The 20,715-nt window shown below is 40.1% G+C and overlaps 1 protein-coding gene across 29 annotated transcripts in view; it reads left to right on the top strand.

Annotated features, from left to right (window-relative positions):
• RBFOX2 (RNA binding fox-1 homolog 2) overlaps positions 1-20,715 on the top strand; it is a 174,653-nt gene that overhangs the window by 127,501 nt on the left and 26,437 nt on the right. For 24 of the 29 annotated variants that reach the window (XR_014555635.1, XR_014555636.1, XR_014555637.1 and 21 more), the window contains 3 exons: positions 5,425-5,478; positions 15,767-15,859; positions 18,522-18,582. Coding sequence is in view for 25 of the 29 variants with exons in the window: in XM_083700712.1 (XP_083556838.1) it covers positions 5,425-5,478; positions 15,767-15,859; positions 18,522-18,582 (208 nt within the window). In the remaining 4 variants the exon portion in view is untranslated. The remainder of the gene's footprint in view (positions 1-5,424; positions 5,479-15,766; positions 15,860-18,521; positions 18,583-20,715) is intronic. The other 5 variants (XM_083700693.1, XM_083700711.1, XM_083700689.1 and 2 more) reach the window with 1 other exon arrangement.

The raw sequence follows: 20,715 nt of genomic DNA, 5'->3' as shown, positions 1-20,715 counted from the left end.
AGACTATTTGGTACTCTTGATTGTTGGTATCTTCCAGGAGCTGCTTTGTGGCTTGGGAGCCAGATGTACAGTGTTACAGTGGTTCCCCTCATACCTGCAGGGATGCTACAAGGGAATGGCATAAGCGGACTTCTGCTCAGTCTTTGGCTCTTGAGCTGTGAGGTCCTGCAGGATTCCCTCTTGTCTCCCGTTGAGGTTAACATCTGTATATGAAGCTGTTGAAAGTGGCCATCTAAGGATTTGGAGCACAGTGTCATCAGTATGCTCCATACTGTTTGAATCAAATGCCGGATCAAAGCCTGGAGGCAGGATTGAGTTCAATGAGGGCTAATAGACTAAACCATTGTAAGATGGAGGCAGTGTTGGTGAGTGGTTCTTGTGTTCAGGAATTGTTGTTCTAGATAGAGTAAAATTGTTCTTGAAAGAGCAGGAGGTAACTGTCAAACAAGTAATCATCACCATCAACTTCATTGTTTATTGAACTTATTAGTCACTTTTTATGAAAAGTAAACTCAAATCAACCGTACAAACAAAACCAATAAAAAACTAAAACAAAATGAAAGCTAAAAACATTCACATACAAAAAGGCAGTCTTAACACATCCCACTCACTAAAGGCAGCCACAATATCTAAAACTTCAGGTTGAAAGCCTTACTGAAAAGAAATGCAAGCATCACATTAATGCTTGCTTTTTTATTCAAAACAATTACCCGGGAGCAATAATACCTTTTGATTTTTTTAAAGGCAAAGTAAATTATATTATTATTATTATTATTATTATTATTATTATTATTATTATGCAAACTATGACTATTTTATTTAGATTCTTGATCAAATTGCTTGCAAATTTATTATTCATCGCATGAAGCAACACTGTTCTACCCATTAAGTATCAGTCCTTGTTTTTGGAAAATTTAGGGTATTATTTCAGATAAGTTCTGTTGCTTAGTATCTTTGCATATGCACATAGTCAAACAGAAACACTTGATTTCACATGTATTGTGGTACCTCGGGTTACATACGCTTCAGGTTACATATGCTTCAGGTTAAAGACTCGCTAACCCAGAAATAGTACCTCGGGTTAAAAACTTTGCTTCAGGATGAGAACAGAAATCATGCTCGAGCAGTGCGGCAGCATCAGGAGGTCCCATTAGCTAAAGTGGTGCTTCAGGTTAAGAACAGTTTCAGGTTAAGAACAGACCTCCGGAACGAATTAAGTACTTAACCCAAGGTACCACTGTATTCATCTGTCTGTTGGCATTTATAAATTCTGTAGCACAAAATGTGGGTTGCATGACCAAAGGTTTGGGAATATGCTCATCCTAGGTAGTGTAAAATTTGTATTTATTTGCAAGCTGATACGTTCAGTCAATATATGAACCAATTAGTACATATGCTTGTTCAAGAAATATATGAATTTAAAAATTGGTAAATTGATTCAATTCAGTCATTTAAATCTGACTTCTGTACTCTTATGTATTTAAATCATTGACTTAATTGCCCTGATTTAATGTAATCCACCCTAGGATGCTCTTAAAATTCTGGTCCCAGGTGTTCAGAGCCCTAAGGCTTAATGATGTTTGTTGACAAGATATACAGACAAGATTTGTTTTTGAGAAAGCTTGTGAAAATACAACCCAGTGTCTAATAAAACAAGCTAGGATCCTTTCTACGACTTACTTACCTTACCTTTGGAAATATACCATTTATTTGACTTGGAAGCTAGCAAGAATTGTAAGCTGTTTTCACACACTTGAGACTACTTCAGTATTTACAGGCTGTGTGTCATCTCAGTTATTTGTAAAACTTCCAATCGTACCTTGCCTTCCTGTGTGGACTGGTCTATTGTAGAGGAAACAGTAAACTCTGCCTCAAATGAATGAGAGAATCAGAGAATTGTCGAGTTGGAAGGGACCACCAGGGTCATCTAAGGAGTACACTTATTAATCTGAAGATTATAATGATTCAGATGTGGAGCTGAAAATAGTTGCATTCAAAATTTGCTCCATTGTAATTATTATTGAATTGCTGAAGTGATGAATGGGTAAATTTCTTTTGTTTTTGTTGTTGCCAAATTGCAGCTGAATGGTCTCCTTCGAAACATAGTTCCCAGCTCTAAGGACAACATATTAAACCCACTTTATGGGGCTAGCTGTTGGGGTCCTGCTTTAAGCTGGCAAGACAGCAACTAGCCCTTGTATTAGTATTAAAGGCATAGGGACACCCCCCATGGGGGGATCAGGGGACTGAACTATCTAGCTACTACTTTCTTACTGTATGAGTTCAATGTCTTAATTCAGCACTGTCCAAACAGTGAATACTGCTGGCCTAGTTAGTTCAATGCCTCTAGGGAAAGTCATGTTGTTTACTGTAAAATTTAGAAGAGTTGACAACAAGCCGGTAATAGTTACATTCAGATGGACAGGGAGTTTGGGGGTGGAGAGAGATATAAAGCTTATAAGACAGGCAACGGTGACCTCTTTTTATTTAATTTTTGTGTGTGGCTATGACTCATACATTTTGAGTCAGTCAGTTCTGAAATCATTATGCTTAATGAAGCACCATATGCTCATATCCCCTTTGGATAAGAAACGAGGCCTACAATTACTCAGTGGGATTTACTTCTGAGTAGACATCTATAGAATTGCACTGTCAAGATGGAGCTATATCTGCAGTGTCCTTACATATGTTAAAGGGACAACCCGGTTTTTAATGCCTGTTGGGGGTTTAAGGGGGAGTATAGGAAGTGTGGCTTGTTTGAGTACAAGAAATAGCACATAGGGTTGAGTTTAATGGAGAAGCAATTTAAAAATGGCAGAGCCACACCAGCATCTGGAAGTAGTGCAAGAACTTATGAATGCCAAGGGGGCTACTACCATAGCATTCATTTGCCCTGTAGTAACCCATACTGCAATGCACTAAGAGAGAGTTTCTTAGTGCATTACTGTGTGGGTTACTACAGGGCAAATGAAGCATCTGGCCTCCATTGGTTCAGCTTAATGTGATGATTAGAAAGTTCATCAACACTCCTTCAGCTGAGGGAACTTGTTAGTGGTAGAATTCAACTTAAGTTGAATTAAAAGTTCCCTTATATATGGCTAGAGAAAGGCAAATAAGGAGGCTGGAAAGCTCACAGGAAAGAGGTCCCATGAGGTAGGGAAGCTAAAAGGAAGGGTAAAAAAGGAGCAGGGTGACTGAAGAAATGGTGCAAAGCATGGAATGGAACAGAAATGAAAAACCGGAGGGAAAGGAACGGGGGAGAAGCCTGAGGAAAACATAAAGCTAATGGAATTGGGTTGGCTCTGAAAAACCCATACAAAGCCTAAGGATATAGGCACATAGGAAACTGCCTTATAGGGAGTCATGCCATTGGGTATGCGCACTGCCTATTTCAGGGTTTCAGGCCAGAGACATTCCCAGCCCTGTATGGAGATGCCAGGGATTAAACCAAAGCCTGCCAAGTAGGTGTTCTGCCACTGAGCTACATGTCAGTGTGTCAGATGGAAGGGAGTTGATAGACTAGCAGGACATAGCTGACTTCCCATGGTAAGCATAAGGATGCCAAGGGTGATTGTCTCTCTAGTTTTATGTTACGTCATGCCTGCTGTGGCAGCCAGTTTGTGACATGCTCACAGTGCTCTTTCAAAATCCAAAATGTGTCCTGGTCCATAAAGTTTGGTGAACCCTGTCATAAGGTCTCCAGGCAAGCTGCAACATACTTAATGTAAACATAACTACTTTATACTATCAATACATTCATTTAAAAAACACACACACAATTCATAAAAAAATTCAAAACAATATTCTCCGTAATAGCCACAGGAAGCTTTGGCAGCATACTGACAGCAAAAAACCCACCATCATCTTAGTTTATCAGAAAGCCTCAGGGGAAAGGTAAGTTTTTAGCTATCACTGCAAAGATGTCAGCAAAGGTACCAATCAGAATTCATTAGGAGAGCATTCCACAGACAAAGAGAACCACAACTAAAAAGGCCCTCTTTCTTGACATCATCCTCCAAGCCTCCTTCAGGGAAGAGCCCTGGAGACTTGTCCTTCTATACGCATTGTAGTTCTGTCTCTAACAGTGCTTTCCACCAGTTTTCCTAGAACTGATGCTAAGCTAGCCAGCCTAAAATTTCTGGAGTGGGGTAGCTGGAAAAGGAGGATGCAGGAAGAGAGACATAGGTCCCCTCACACTCTCACCACCCAACAGCAGCCACCTGTTCCTTCACTCTCTTGCCCCAGAAGCAAAAGCTTTGAAACATTCCCACCCATGTGGTGTTGCATGCCTCCACTTGTTCTCTGCGCATGTTAAAGCAGTACCACCCATGTGGAAGAAGCCAGTATCAGTTGACTCTGGGAACTGTAAGGTTTGCAGGAGTACCCCCCCCCCGCCTTGCCCCGCCAAAAATATATATATCAGAGTAAAATATCCATAAAGCTGGGGGGGGGGCAGATTCCAAAACAGCATAATGAGGACCGAGCATGCTCTGTGACCCTGGCTTGCTGACTAACTGCTGGGGCGGAAAAACAGAAAACCTGTGGGTGGCAGAATGCAATGGAGTATCATGGAGGGGGAGGGCTAGAGTGACTGGAATAAGAGCACTCCACACCACAGTGCTTTGTTGCCCGTTGCACTCTAGTCCACAAAAGCATATGCCACAATAAATCCATTCATCTTTAATTTACCGGAACACTCGCTGGTTTTGCAGTGACAAACTGAACCTGGCTCTGCAATATCTTAACCTGGAATGTGAATTGAGATTGCTTTTATAGACCTCTGCTCTTGCAACTAACTCAGGGCATATTAAGTAGTCAGCAGCTTCAGCTAAAGTCCTACTCAAGCTTTTGCCTCAAAGTATGTGGGCTTAAAAGTGAGGAGGGGGCAGAGTGAACCAGCAGCCCCCACCCACATCTTACCCACCTGTGCCCTGCTTCACACTTTTCCCGTGTTGAAAGGAGAGATCTAATTCTTAGTGTGTTCAAGTGAACAAGCCTGGAATCCTCCTCTCAATCGGGAACCCCGATAATGCAGTGTTACTGATCATGTGCATTTAGCTGAATGTGCTTAGAAACTCCTATAAGCTTTTCCTCACAGTGAAAGGCGATCTGGCTGGGGATGGATACAGCTTTTATCCATCCATCCAATTAATTTATAGTCTGCCCTTCCTCACGAAAGACCCTAGGATAGTATGGTCATGCATCTCTGTCCTCTCTCCCCCCCCCCCCTTCTTGCCAACATGCTTCTGGGTGGTTCCTGAATAGGGTTTAAATAAAAGCTGACAACCAGAAGAAATTCAACAACTGAGCATTCTTAACTGCATATTATGAAAGGAAAGTTTGCTAGTGAAATGAAGATTTTCTTAGAAAGGAGGATAAATGCAGTAGCTGACAAGGGGTAAATCTTCTCTTCTGTCTTTACAGCAATTTGGCAAAATCCTTGATGTAGAGATAATCTTTAATGAACGTGGCTCCAAGGTAAGTTTTGTTTCTATACCCAGTTTCTCTCTTTCTCTCCCCTCTCCCCTACCGCCCCTGCCCCAAGTTGACAAGATAGGACAGCTTCCTGCATAGAGAATAATGCAGAACAGGAACTGGTCGTCATGTAACCGCCTAAAAATTGCCATTCCTTATAATTGCAGATTTTGAGTGTAGCCAATATATTTCTTCCCAAATCCTTTCAAAATATTCCTTCAGAAAGATCAGGCACCCAAACTTTCTAGCAATAAAGGGTTTACTAAAGCTATCAGAGTCAGATTTTCCTTTGATTTCTCAAAGTTCCTGGTGTTTGGGACAGATGGCTTCTGTCCATTTAAAAATAATAATCTATGAATAAATTATATGGGATAAGAGCTTTCACAGGCTATCTTGTGTGAAAGAAAAATTTCCACCCGCTCTGCTAGCATAATGGACCCTTCAACATTGAAAAAATGTTGGCTTTTAGCAAATTACGGTATCTGTATAAGCTTCTAATTTTCTGGAACAGCTACTTGCGTAGCTATTCAAGATGCATCTGAATGATAGTTTTTCAGGCTTACTACTAATTGAACTATCTAGAGAACAAATTGCAAACATTATGGTCACAAGTGCAGCAATTTTGAGTGATACTTGTCCTAACTGGTTCTCGTCATGAAACCATTGTCCCCTCACTGAAGAATTGATGTGATTCTCTCTCTGCCCAGTAGGTCCAGCACTGGAATAGCAGGGAGTGTTGCAGGTCAGGAGCAAGGTGCATTGGCAGAGCTCTGTGGGGGAAGCTTGCACAGTGCATGTCTATACTCTGCTTGACTTAATCAATGCTAAGTTTTCCACTTTTAATTAAAAATGAACATCTGTCCCATCCCCCCACCCCATCACATGACAGTTCAAAGGTGTACCGCCTAGTATTTTTTTATATTAAAAAAAGCCATGGCCCAGTATAGTAGAGCCCCACTTAGATTTTTATATTTGGTTTCAAATTTGCATGTTGAAATTCATTTCTATGTGTTATCTGAAAACCAGAAAAGGGATTATTTTTAAATATTAACCACTATAATATTCTGCGTACCTTCGGTAAATTCTGTAAACAGAATTTAAACCCTTCATGGCAAATGATTTTGAGCTCAGTTTATGAAAGTTTAAGATAACATAAATGCAGCACAACATGTGTTGAACTTGTGGACAGATGCAGAACTCTAGTGGCCTGCATAGAGCCCTTTATTCCTTTACCTATTTCACGTGATTGCCTGATCTCAGAACTGGAAGGGATACAGTGCTTGGCTAGTCAGTGTGGTGTGGTGTAGTGGTTAAGAGCGGCAGTCACATAATCTGGGGAACCGGGTTCGTGTCTCCGCTCCTCCACATGCAGCTGCTGGGTGACCTTGGGCCAGTCACACTTCTGTGAAGTCTCTCAGCCCCACTCACCTCACAGAGTGTTTGTTGTGGGGGAGGAAGGGAAAGGAGGTTGTTAGCCGCTTTGAGACTCCTGAAGGGGAGTGAAAGGCGGGATATCAAATCCAAACTCTTCTTCTTCTTCTTCTACTGCCCTTCATTAGCCATAGGCCACTTGACTATTGAGAAGAGTTAACAAGCTGCAAAGAGAACCACAGGCATTTCATTTGTGTAATGCAGCCTCATGCAAAATAAGCACCTTCCCATTGCAACTCTTAATAGAGCATGAGCGATCTGCTGTGGTTGCATCTCTAAATATATTTCTCTCCTCTCTGAAGTTAGCATAGGCCAAAATTGTTTATGAATTAGTGGTGCTTTAGTTATTATTGTCAGCCTTGGGGAAACTGACTCCCATATACAGTCTCTTTTAAATGCCTAAAGGATGCAATAGCAGCAACCCTGTCAGAAAGAACAATGCACTTATCAAGGCCTTCATGTGACACTGTGCTTTAATTTTATAAACACATGTGATAATCATACTCATTTTATATAAACTTACATGACAGTCTCTGTTCTTATGTTCAGAATCTTCTATAAATCACAGAATTCTAATTATGACTATTTAACAGTGCAGCCAAGAAAGCCCAAGACTTCTGGTTTTCAGTTAAAACAAGAGCTGTTAGTTATGAATTAACTTCTGGGTATTTGCCCCTTTTTCTTTCATCCAGGCAATATTTAGCCCAACTAGTTTCTCCTATATTTGGTGCTAGAGTTTCTAACACCTGCCTGTCGAATTCACAACAGTCTTTTATCAGTTGGGTCCAAGCTGGGGCCTGTTCTCTCAAAGATGGTGAATAGCTTCAGTGAGACTCAGGAAGCTCTCAAAGAATGTTTGTTGGTTATATCACGGAATATTGAATTGGGACGCCTGGGATTTGCCCTTCTTTTTTAAAATACAAACAAACAAAAAACAGTAGCTTAGAAACCCCAGTGGTGGAACACAAATATTTCTAGGGCCCTTTCACTTGTCACCACTCCCCTTTCTTCTGCAAAAAGTATGCCAAAACCTGAATGCCTTTCTCCTACCCTGTGGTTTCTGTTCTAACCTAACGATATGGAACCTCTCTCCTCCTCTCTCTTGGGAATCGGAAAGCAGATGCTCCTGCTGCCTGCATTGTGCTGTGTTCTCAATATTATCCCTCCCTCCCCTGGGTTTCTAAAGGGTATATTTTTGAATATGTATTTGATAAATGAATGTTAAAAAGGTGAATATGTAAAATCCAAATCGCCCTAGGTGTGCCCCATCCAGTAATTGGGAAGGTCCTCTATGGGCTGAGCATATCTTTATCCCTTCATAACTGTGGCAAAGGTCCTCTGCCAGAATTGTTCCAGTGTTGTGAAATTTTGGGAAGTTTCTGAAAAAATAAAAATGCATCTTACCCATTGGTCCATCCGAGATGAGATGATAGCTTTTCTTTCTCTTGTTAAGCTGACATGCTACGAGAAGGTTTCATGCATGTGTTAAATCTTACTAAAAACTGGCTCTCACTGGAGAGAGCCTATAATTATGCACACTTTTACTGTATAAACATTGATTCTTCACAGGAGTACCAAACATTTGAATTATAAAATATGCACAATTAAGGAGGAGATTATTGAAAGATCTCTAAGAAAGAAACCTTTTGAACAATTGAAATAAGAGTTTCCTTTGTTTTCAGCCAAATGTGCCTCATAGTTTTAGTAATTTTCATTGCGCTTGTTGCACTTCCCCTGGTAATGTGCCTACCAGAAATCATAGCCATTGTGTCTTAAATGCTGGTTTGTTCCAGTTTGCCAGTGAAAACACTTAATTTCTCCTCCCAAATGAATATTTTGGTTTCCATGAGAATAAGTTTGATTTCCCCCAGTTTACTCTAGGTTTTGAAAAATCCAAATTTCTTTAGATCTAGAACACTCAAACTTTGTGATAATTAACCTACTCAAGTCAATACAACAATTAAAGCATCCATCTATATTTAATTGGAAAGGAAAAGTGTGTTGATATTCTGTACCCTGGTCCAGTGAAGATGTAAGTTGGCAGGGTCAGGTAATTGAATCTCCCTCTGGTAATTATAAATGAACAATAATTATTTGTCTTTGGAGAATCCTTTCTAGTGCTACATGTTGTACAAAAAGTGCATGAGAGACTGGCAAGACACTGTTAGCACTACATAAAATAATAGCTTGAGAATCCTAGGTTCAACCTTTGTTTAGGATCTGTACACATGACAGAACCCTACGGTATGTATATTGGACCAAACCAAAAATATACAAGTGCAAGATATATGGCCCTGCTAGATTACTGTTCTGAATATTCAGATTGGTCCATGTGTATTTCATGACCAGAGAATGACTAGTAGGGATGCATTATGTGCTGATGGCTTAGCCTTGCTCAGTAAAGGCTGTGGCTTCATAAAAACTGCTGTGCCATGGTTGCTGTTTCCATGTTATTTGGTTTCTAACTATGCCTGAGAATTACATGGTTGCCTTCCTGCAGCTTGTTGCATGCATCAAATGACAGAACAGTTTACCTTAATTACTGATAATTTGGTGTAACCAGGCAGTATAGCATGTGGGGCATAGGCATGTTTACGCTCAAGTCATTTTATAAAAAAATTAAAGATACAACAGATATGTTGTATGTCTCTTTATTTATGGAAAGTATCTAGTACAGGGAAACAAGTGATCTTGCACTGTTCTGCTCAGGGGTTTTTAATTGGGTTGGCTCAATAACAGAACTTGTTTCATTGTAAATTACTTTGGGTTGCCCTAGGCAAGATAAAATGACTGACAAATTCAATAAGCAACAGTGATAATCTTCCCTCATCATACATCTAAGCTGCATTCTAGTTTAGTCAATATTACCCCTGAAATAGATATAATAAAAACAAAGAGTCTTGTAGCACCTTAAAGGCTATAAAATTATTGTGGCATAAGGGTTTCTCTCTGTCAAGGCAGGAGTCAAGAGCAGGTCAGCAGTAACTCACAAGGTGCCAGTGAAGTTAACTGTTTATTCCAAGAAACAAAACAATTCAGGCCTAGTGAGTACAGTAACCCTTCTCAATAGATCTTGCCCCAATGAGGCAGTTGCAAGGGCTGAAGGTCCCCACCTTCCCACACCTCTCTGTCTTCTTTTTCCCTGGGTCCTTCCCAAGCAGTCAGAGACTCTGACTCCTTGTCTGACTTTGCTCCACCCTCTTCATACCTCTTCTTCCTCTGACCAGTCATTGTTGTCCCACTACCAATCTCCTGGTTCTGAGCCTTCTTCCATTTGGGGTTCCCCAGTTGGTGCCTCCCACCACCACCACGCCTCTGCATCCAGCTAGTCCATGACAATCTCTCTCTGACCCCCCTCTCTCCCCCCCCCCCCGGAATAGCGGTGGTGAAATTGTAAACAGTGAAGTTAACAACTGCTTTCTTTGAACGAACTACTGTTGTTAACGTAATAATCTCAGCCAGAACTGTTCTGCACTTAATCTCCACCCGATCTCACTGTTTAACAGTTCCACCTTCCACAATTGGTATGTGTTACCTGTAAATCAGGATAAAGCTTTTTGCATCTGATGAAATGGACCGTAGTCCATGAAATCTTATAGCAGGGGTTTATTTATTCCCCCTTGTTTCATAAAATTTATATACTGCTTGACTCTAAAAATAAACACTCAAAGCGGCTTAGAAGAAAAGCTAAAACAATAGCATTATCAATAAGAAAAATGAACAACCATACTTTAAAACTTTCAAAAAGTTAAAATAACAATGGATTAAAAAGAGATTGAAACTTCCATCAACCATGGTGCCCTTGAGGGCTTTCATTGACGCCCTTAGGCAGGTTACCCAATCTCTGAACTTGTATTTAAAAAGAAGTGTCTAGTCCTCCTAGAAATAAAGTTTCTAAAGAAGTAAAAAAATAAATAAATGTGCAGGCACCTCCTAAGCGATTTCTGTGAGAAGAGAATGTGTGTGATGTGGCCATCTTGTACATTTTCCTGGTACTAAGGAATGATCCCTGTTGTTATTAGACAGCAACACCCTTGTGAGTGTGTGTGAGCTCCACAGTCAGGGCATAGCTGACTTCTTTTGTCAGGGGTGGGGAGTTTTCCTTATTTTGTGCTGTGGCATGCCCCCTTGGCAGCCATTTTTTGACTGGGGCCCTCAGTACTCCGCAAATTCAAAATGTGCCCACTCTTCCAAAAAGGTTGGTGACTCCTGGCTTATAACATTAAAAATGTGTTAGTCTTTACGGTGCTACAAGACACTATGGATTTTGCTGCAACAGATTATGCCCCTGGAAATAAATACGGTGAAGTTCTGCTTCCCTCACTTGCAGATTTCAATTGTGTTTTTATATTCTGCTAATGTTAGATCTGCAGAAGCACTTTTCTTTGATTTTGTGGTATTCACATGTTGTCTTGCTTTAAGCTGAAGCAATTCTGTCAAGCCCCAGTGTGTTTCAGAATTATTTTGACCACTCTAATGAAATAGCTTTACAGCAGCACATAATCCAATCAGTGCAATGCAGTATTAGATGGGAGTTCCAGTCTTTAAACTGCAGATCTTGGAAAGTAGGATCCTTACTTTTAAATAGCGGCAGGGTTCCTTTTTCTTCCCCTTAGACACCTGGAACTTCATGCCAATCACTCATCTCAGATGGATTATCAAGGATGGCTAAAGATGCATATAAGTTTTGGAAGCAAGTAACCCTAATGCCTGGAATCTTTTTGACTATTTATCCAGGCTTCTGGCTGTTGACTGAGTCTTTAAAGTGTGTCTGTGTATATATAGATATATTTTAAAAATGAAATTATGGAAAATCCGTCCCAACACCATAAGATAAAGATGCTGCTTCTGAGGTGAATGTTCTAAACATAATAAAAAAGGGTTAACAATGCATGAGTTTCAAGGGGCTCCGTTTAGTTTTCTTTGGTTTTTGTTTATTTTTGTTTATTTTTGGTTTTATTATTATTTTTTCTTAATTTCTGTGTTCTGGCCACACCCAGGAGAATCGTCTGCTTTTGATTTCTCCCTTTACGGTTACATGGTAAATTTTCTTTCTCATTCTTCAGAGATGGAAACATTTTTAAAAACTCTGTATAATTATTATTTTTACACTGCTCATCCTGTTGCTTGTTATTTATTGCAGAATCTGAGGCCAGACTAAAAGGGTGATGGTTACTTGGGTGTCTTTTGGGTCCTTGAACAGCTCCTTAAAGAAAATGGGGTGTCCCAGAGCTGCAGGTGGTTTCAGGTTATAGGAGAGATTTCTTCATGAGTATTTAACAATCTACAGTTGCATTAGTTGGATAATTTTCAGCCAGTAATAATAAAAAGTAAAAAGCAAGTGTTGTTAAAAAAAAACCAGGAAAAAACCCACGCACAGACAACTGAACTTTAAAATTGGTAGCAAAGCCAATCAAAAATAGGTTTGTAGTAATACTTTGTAATATTATATAGCTTTGTGGATGCATAGTTGCTGCCCTCCTTCAACTTAACATTTTCTGTGATGTACATGGGCAATCTTCACCCAATAAAGGAATGCATATATTTTACTAATTGAGATGTCCTTCAAACATCACAAAATATCAGTTCTAAAGAAACTTATTCATGCTTATGGACAGATATTTTATGCTGTTTGGTGTTGTTTTGTTTTCTTTAAAGCACAAACTAATAACAAAACAATTGCAGTGAAAAAGGTTTGTAAATGTGACAGATGAGTATGTACATCTGTTTATAATATGTGATTCCTGCTCCTCCTCCAAGGACTCAGGAACCCATTCATTGGACTATCCTATTGGAGATTATCTCATTGTGTAGATAATAGTGTTCTGTTGTGAACCACCTTGAGATCTTCGGGTATAGGATGGCATACTAACCAGACCAGACCAGACCAGACCAAACCAAACCAAACCAAACCAAACCAAACCAAACCAAACCAAACCAAAAACTAAACTAAACTAAACTAAACTAAACTAAACTGTACCTATTGCAGTCGCTAAGAGTCGTCAACAGGCTCATCACAGCTATCTGCCAATCACCCATTCCCATCACCCTTCTGAGTAATACCCCTTCCCACCTTCTCACTATATAGAAGGGTCTGGAAACTTGTTTCAGTGTATCTGAAGAAGTGTGCATGCACACAAAAGCTCATACCAAGAAATAACTTAGTTGGTCTTTAAGGTGCTACTGGAAGGATTTTTTTTTGTTTAAACTAAACTAAACTAAACTAAACTAAACTAAACTAAACTAAACTAAACTAAACTAAACTAATTGTATTCATTAAGTTCCTGGTGTATGTGTGTTTGGCCAGATAGCTTATCTGGAACACAGAGATTAGATTGCCTCCCCCCAACTAGCATATCCAATATATTCTCATCTTCTTAGCAAAAGCAAGTTCCCCAACAAGCAGAAATTCTTGTGTTGAAGGAAATCAGTCTGTTTTCCTAGTAGGATGGAATGTGACTGGGGAAGCACTAGAGCAGAAGTAGGCTTTCTGAGAGCAGCCTCCAAGGGGCTGCATTTGGGGGGGGGGGGACAGAATCGCCCATGAAGGTAGAGTTGCAATTGCCAGCCACAGAACAGCTTCAGAATTGACCACATGTCTGTCTGGGGCCGAGAGGGCAGGAGAATGGGGGGGGGGGGGGAAGCTTCTGTCAGCACCCTCAGCCCTAACACCTTCAAAACATTGCATGAAAGTTTGGGGTTTGCATGTCTGGATAAGCCCTTCTGAGAAGAATTTGCTTAAATATCCAGTAATAACATTTTTGCTGGAGAATCCAGTGACCCAGTTTAATTCATCAACTGATTTTTTTAAAAAAATCTTTATCCCTTCCTTCCCATGAATAAGCTTCCCATTGAACTCTACAAATACAGGGCAGGAAACCCAGCTGTGAAGCAAAAATAGAGAAATAAATCCTTCACACAGTTGCCGCAGGGATGGCGAAAGGCTTGAGCCCTAACAGGTTCTCATTATAGCATCTTCAAGAGCACTTTAAAATGATGACCCACTTGCTACTTTAACTTAGTGAAAAATTAAAATGGCTCTCTAGCCACTGCATCTCACGTTTCATGTAAAGCCAAGGTAGATTTTGCCCTCAAACTATGTGTAAGTGTACTACTCCACCTAAACAGTCTTGGGCAAGTCTACTCAGAAGTAAATCTAGTTGCATTAAGTGGGACTTACTTCCAGGTAAGTGTGTACAGGATTGCAGCCTTCATTACCTAGGTTCCTGTTTCAGTACCAGCAGTTTCCATTATAGTTGACATATACTTTGTCCTTCCTGTTTCTGGGGTGAAAGAACTCAAAAAGATTAACTATTACAGTGTTTGAAATGTGGCTGTAAAACTGCCACGATGATATTTTATCTAGCCATGGGCTAAGCCAAATGTCTACATTCTTGTGAATGGAACAACTAATGCTCAGATCACACTGCTGAAGCTAAATGGAAGTAGACTTGAACAATTCCTGGAGAGGAGACCAGTGGGATCCTCACCTACTTCTGAGTTTTCTAAAGGAAAGTAAGCCATAAATAAATAAATAAATAAATCATTTCAGCTACTATTTAGATGTTATCATTTTCTACTAGCTTCTCATTTAATTAATTTAGTCTTCCTAGCTTGGTCCCTGTGAAAGTGTTCTTCAGCCCCATTAATGAGTATCACAAGTTTAGAAAATGGTCTGCTTTGTGATCAAAACATAGAAAGAAGTGGATTAGGTGAAAGATAGTTAAGCTGTCCTGTGCTAAATTAGGTGACTACCCAGTTCTTCAGATCAGTCCCAAGCTTCTGTGCTCTTTCCCATGTAATAGATTCTTTCCCCTCAGATTAAGTAGTTGCCCACTTAATGATGATATATGCATATTCTGCGGCATTTCTTTAAACAATGTTCATTTTACAACTAAATGTAAGGATTTTGCATCAGGAAAAGGAAATGTAAAGCGTGGACTGAAAAGATAAACAGATCAATTGTGTAGCCATGTCCAGTTGCTCTACCATTATAGGAGCATATACAGTGGTACCTTGGTTGTCGAACCTAATCCATTTTGGGAGTCCCGAAACCGTTCGAAAACCAAGGCGCGGCTTCCGATTGGCTGCAGGAACTTCCTGCACTCAATTGGAAGCTACGTCGGACGTTCGACTTCCGAAAAATGTTCACAAACCGGATCACTTACTTTCGGATTTGCGGCGTTCGGGAGCCAAGCTGTTTAAGTACCAAGGTACCACTGTATAGTGTAAAGCCTTACAGTGTGTGTGTATATATATATAGAGAGTGTATATATAGAGAGAGAGGGGGGGGGGTAATATCATAGGTATGCGGTAATCGATAAAAGACGAGTCCAAAACTGCAATGTCTCCAGAGCTGCTGCAAAGGGTGTGACTTTCTTGCACAGCATTAAACTGTTGGACCACACTCGCTTTTTGTAGTGGCTTGTTCAAAGCACCTGCATGTGTGTATCCTTGCCATAAACAGGCAACTACTGAGAATGTTGTAGAGTCATGCCTTTGTAAGGTTCCACGTGGCAAGAGGATTTCCAACTAGGATTTAATAAATTTTATTCTGTCAAACTAGGAGCTAGTTTACTTTTCAAAATTTGTCTCGAGTAACTGTACTTTTTTTGGTCTGGCCTCAATTGCTTTATGTTTGTTATTATTTTAAATCTGATTACAACTTTTTTTTATTAAAAAAAATTAAATTTATTTCATGAAACATGCATGAACCAAAAATGTGACTCTAGGAGAGTATTGCTAAGTTGTGCTGATGTCAATTTCATACTGTGATATTTTTTTTCTCTATTTATCTAGATATCAGTATTTCAATATATAACGATGTGCATGTTTTCCCCCCTTCTCCCGCTGCATGCAGGGATTCGGGTTCGTAACTTTCGAGAATAGTGCTGATGCAGACAGGGCCAGGGAGAAATTACACGGCACCGTGGTAGAGGGCCGTAAAATCGAGGTGCATGTCTTCAGTAATTCAATTTCTTCTTTATATTTATTCTTTTGTTTCTTTTTGTGTGTCTTGCCTCACTTATTTCACATTTGGATTCCTGTCTTGTGTGTGCGTGTGCGTGTGTTTGTGTCTCTGTGTTTTTCACTCCCCTGTCCCCCTGCACTGAGGTGTATAAAAATAACACACCCACCCAAATATATATCTATATATGTTTTGTTACTTTAGGTATTTTTCTTTTTCTCCTTTCTCTTAAGTTTGTTTCCAACCCACTCCAAATTTTTGACCTTCTGCTGTCTTGATTTTCCTTTGCTTCAGTTTATGAGGCTCCGACTTTTTATTGCCAATCCTGATCAAAACTAACGAAAAGAGCACTGTCCAATTTGTAACTTTTGTGTCTTAACAACAAAGAAGGGGGCCAGCCAGAATCTGCCCTTTTCCTCAGAGGCCAGTTCTCCTTCATATGAGTGTGACATTACATTAATTGCAGGAAGGGATTGACAACACAGGAAGAAACTTCCTTGGGCTGCTAGAATAATTTTTCTGGAGATGATTTCAGTAAGTAAATACACACTCAAAATTAGCTCTTACAATGTGCACAGAGTTTGATAAATGTGAATAGTTGTTATCCACGTGGGAAGTAACTGATTAATCAGTGGGGAGAAAAATATTTTCCCTCATATTGAAGGCTAACTGGCCCCTTTCTCTTTTCCCTCCCTTTTTAAGAGAAAAAAGTACGAAATATAGGGGGGGAAACTTAAAGCCGCCGTTTTGAGTAAGATGTCTGCATATTTTGCTTTTTTTGTTTTGTTTTTTTGTTTTGTTTTTGTTGTTTTATTTCCCTTTTCAATGGTTTAGTGTTTAGGGCCCTTCACTTGACTCACTCTTTCCATGGTAACTATACACAATGCTGGCGATGGTACGAGTTGGCGGTAAGTGAAACAAAAGTGCTAGAGGAGAAGCTTATTTCTTTTCTTTTTTTAAATGCAAACAAAATTAAGAAAGAAAAAAATCCATCTGCCATTTCACATTAACACTACAAAATGTGATTTGACTTGTTGTCCCCCCCTTTCCTTTTCCCCTTCCCACCCCAACCCACCCACCCCTTTTTATTTTCAATGCTGTTGAGTAATGCCGCCTGGACTTTGGATGTACATACCGTTTTGTATAAGTCTGAGCTGTTTGATTACTGACTTCCTGGTGATTTCCCTTGCACATCTTACTCAGAGTTACTGAACTCCAGTTTGGCTGGTTTTTATTAATGCACCCATACCCTTCCCCTCTCTATTCTCTCCCTGCCCCCTTTTTCTTTTCTTGCTCTGCCTCTCTCCAAACCTTTTCATTTTTCCTTTCTCCCCTTGCCATTTTTTTCTTCTTCACTCAGTTAAATGCAGCTGTTGGTCTCTCTTTGCTGACTGGTGGTTTCTGATTGGTTTTGGCCATTTTTCCTTTAAGTGCTTGTATTGCACTCTGCTGTAGCAGCTGATTTCAGGCACTCGCTCCATCTTAATGATTGTCTGTGAGACCTCTCCTCTCTCTCCCCCTCCCTAGCCCCATTAATCGATTGTTGTTGTTGTTGTTTTTCTTTTTTTATGTGTGTTTTAACAGCATGCTCTCAGTCTCATCGTTGTTGTTTCCCATTCTTTTTAAATGTATGATGTTTATACTGTTTGGGGGCTGAAATTAGAGTAATGGGTTTCCAGGCTCCCTTCTTCCCTGCCCGAGCTCACTCTTCTGTTAAACGTCAGAGGGCATCTAAGACTCCATCTTGAAATCGGCCTTGTGGCTTTTCCTTCTGTTACGGCTTAGGATTTTGAAATGTCACTGATTCTAGCTCAGCCTTCACCCTCTTTGCAAGAGCTCTGAGGCTGTGTCTGACACAGGGCTGCAGTAATTTGGCTTTGCCCACCGCTCCCATGTTTTTCCAGCACCATTTCTGCTGTAACACACACTTGCTGCAGTGCTTAGAAGGCTTGGGGCTATAAAGAGCTCAGAAATGAGGGTGAGTGCACTACGAAATCAGGAGACACCTTACTACCAGTTTCTAAATGGTGTTTGTTTTTTGTCCTCCTCTCAAAAGTCAGCAATTGGAGATGGGTGCGTCAATATCTCAGGATATCCTGAAACTGGGACATAGGCCAGGCAGCCTTGCTTTAGGAATCCAGAGTGGAGGGAATTAGTCCAAGGCACCTGGGATATCCAAGCTCTCCTTCCGCCTGAATAGATGTCTCCTCTGTAATATTAGTAGGCCACTGCAGTTCAGAGAAAGGCTACTAAAATATGAGACAGAAGGCTACTAAAATATGAGACAAAGTTGTTTTTGTTCATTACTTCATACCAGCCAAGCTGGACGTGGAGAAAATAGCAACAGGGGGAGTTTTTGCCCTTTGGATCAGTGAGCATCAAATGCCCAGTTCAGTCAAAGGTAGCAGGGATGCCTGAGAAAATGTGCTCTTTTTGGCCTTTTCTTTAATGCCAGAATTAAAATGCCAGAACTAGATTGATTTGCAATTTTAATATTTAATTTAATGGCAACCTGCAAAAGTAAAATTAAATGTGCTGAATTTTTAAACAAATTTAAAAAAACAAACACACACACAAGTTTTCACCATTTTCTCTAAAGTCCTGTGCTTCCTCCCCTCTTCCCCCCTTTCCTCCTTTTTCCTTTTAGGTTAATAATGCCACCGCCCGTGTGATGACTAATAAGAAGATGGTCACACCGTATGCAAACGGTAAGAGGAAATTCTGCTAATAATAAACAAGGTTTATGGGGGAAGAGCTAAGCTATTGGGACTGTTCTTCCTTCCCTGGATTTCAGCATGATAGAAAGCTTTGTTGGAAGAATAGCATCTTTGAAATCTTTTGTGACTGGTGTGTATAAACACTGAAATAAGATGCCTGTTTTTCGGAGGGTAAGAGAGTACCCCAACTGCTATTATTTAATGGTATTAGAATTAGTTCTGAGCAAGGAAACTTAAAGTTAAATATAGATTAACAAGTCAAACTGTAGGGAATAATGAAAACTATGCCCTTGCCATTCCCTGGTAAATTAGTGAGAAATGATCAACATGAATAGTTCCATCACTGGAAGACAGTAACTGCGGTCTGATATGTGTATACAAATGATAATCATGTATCGGATTTATTAGGCACTTGTTTGCCCAGCAGCTTCCTTCACCAAACCTGCAAACTGCTTTTAGAATGGGGAGGTATTTAAAAAGTGGACCCAGGAAAGGATGCGGACAAGGAAAGGGCCTAACAAATACACATGTAGATATGTAATTCAAAATAAAAATATTTCTCTTCCCTTATCTCTCATGCAGACATATCCACAAAGACCTTGGGAGAAATCATAGAATGCTAGGTTAGAAGGGTGAAGTCCAGTTTTGTCTGTCCTAGCAAGGTTTACAAAACCCACAAAGAAGGAACTTGCCCGTTGACTGCCAGTCTCTTTGTGTGAATTAACCTTTCCTATAATGCTCTTATTTGACCATGTCTGTGTTACACAAAAGCTTATTGCCAAATACTGTACCTGAACAACCTTTGATAATGGCAACACACCTGTTTCAGCCGTTTAACTATACTAATTCTCAAGAGATGGCATGAAATGAAACAAATGAACTTTGATCTTACTGAAAATAATTGGTGTTGACCTAGAAGTCCATAGTACAACAGCCACTATAAAAGCACTTGTGGGTGGCTAAAACAAAACTGGAGGCAAAAAGGTCCAAATTCTAAACCCTTCTGTCTCCTAAAAGTAGCTCTTGGTCTGGCTTAGTCACCATTAAGCTCAATCACCATTAAGTGAGAAATGCTAGTTACCAATTTGGGTTGAATAACAGCATGTTTTAAACAAGGTTCATTGAGAAGGGTGTATTTGCTAAATCTGTATGCTGTCTGGTTGGATAGGGATGGTGTTTGTGTTTTGTCACAGAATTGTAAAAGCTGAGTTTTCATGCAGCTGTACATTGTCTACCCACATTCTTGTGCTAAGCCCTTAGTCATATTAGCTTTCTTGTTGTGACAGCACAGAGGCTTTGTTCCAAAGGTGTGCTATATATTATAATGCATTGCACTGGCATGTTAATTAGTTATGCTGAGATGATATAGCTGCATACCCCTGCCAGTAGCCTAATATAAATTCTCAAGAATGGCAGATCTTTGAAGTGTAAGTAATTTTATCAAGGAATAAAAATGGAATCTTGTAAAAAACTACAGTGAAATAGGGGTTACTTAGGAAATAGGCCTTTGTGGTTCAGTTATACGTTCTCAAATAGCATTGCAAGCACCCCCAAGTTAAAAATAAAACAATGATTTTGTGCACGTGCACATATAACTATTTATAATCTGTATAAGAAAGCCAATTCCCCACATTCATCATACTTAACTTTCATTACACAACGGGGAGGGGGAACCTAAAGCAAGACTCTGCAGATGAAAAGTTAGGGCCGGCTCACCTCTCACTGGTTCTCATTTAAGTCCTATGAGGCAAAGTAAATGGGCTGCAATCTGAAGTACAGCTTCTCCCATGTAAAGTAGTAGCGGCCATACAGTGTGTCACTTGGAGGCAAAGAAACCCTAACAGCAGGTCTTTACAGATAGGAACTACAGAGAAGCAGCCAGAACCTGCAAAGGCCATTGGCTTGTGTGCTCCGTCCTTTCACTACACTGGTTAATGGGAGAAAGGACAGATGGCACTAGCATTCTGCACTTACATATTGAACTAGAAGTGATTGGGTAGGAGCTCAGATGTGTTTACTGCAAATGCTCTTGTATTCATAGGAAGGCTGCCTCACACTTTGTGAACCATAGACAGAACTGTGTTCTACCTGCACCAAAAAGAAATTTGTCCCCCTTGCCCCTGC

This window comes from Podarcis gaigeae (assembly GCF_964106915.1).
Source record: "Podarcis gaigeae genome assembly, chromosome: 10".
NCBI lineage: Eukaryota > Metazoa > Chordata > Lepidosauria > Squamata > Lacertidae > Podarcis > Podarcis gaigeae.
The sequence above is the reverse complement of the archived record's forward strand: the minus strand, read 5'-3'. Positions and strand labels throughout refer to the sequence as shown.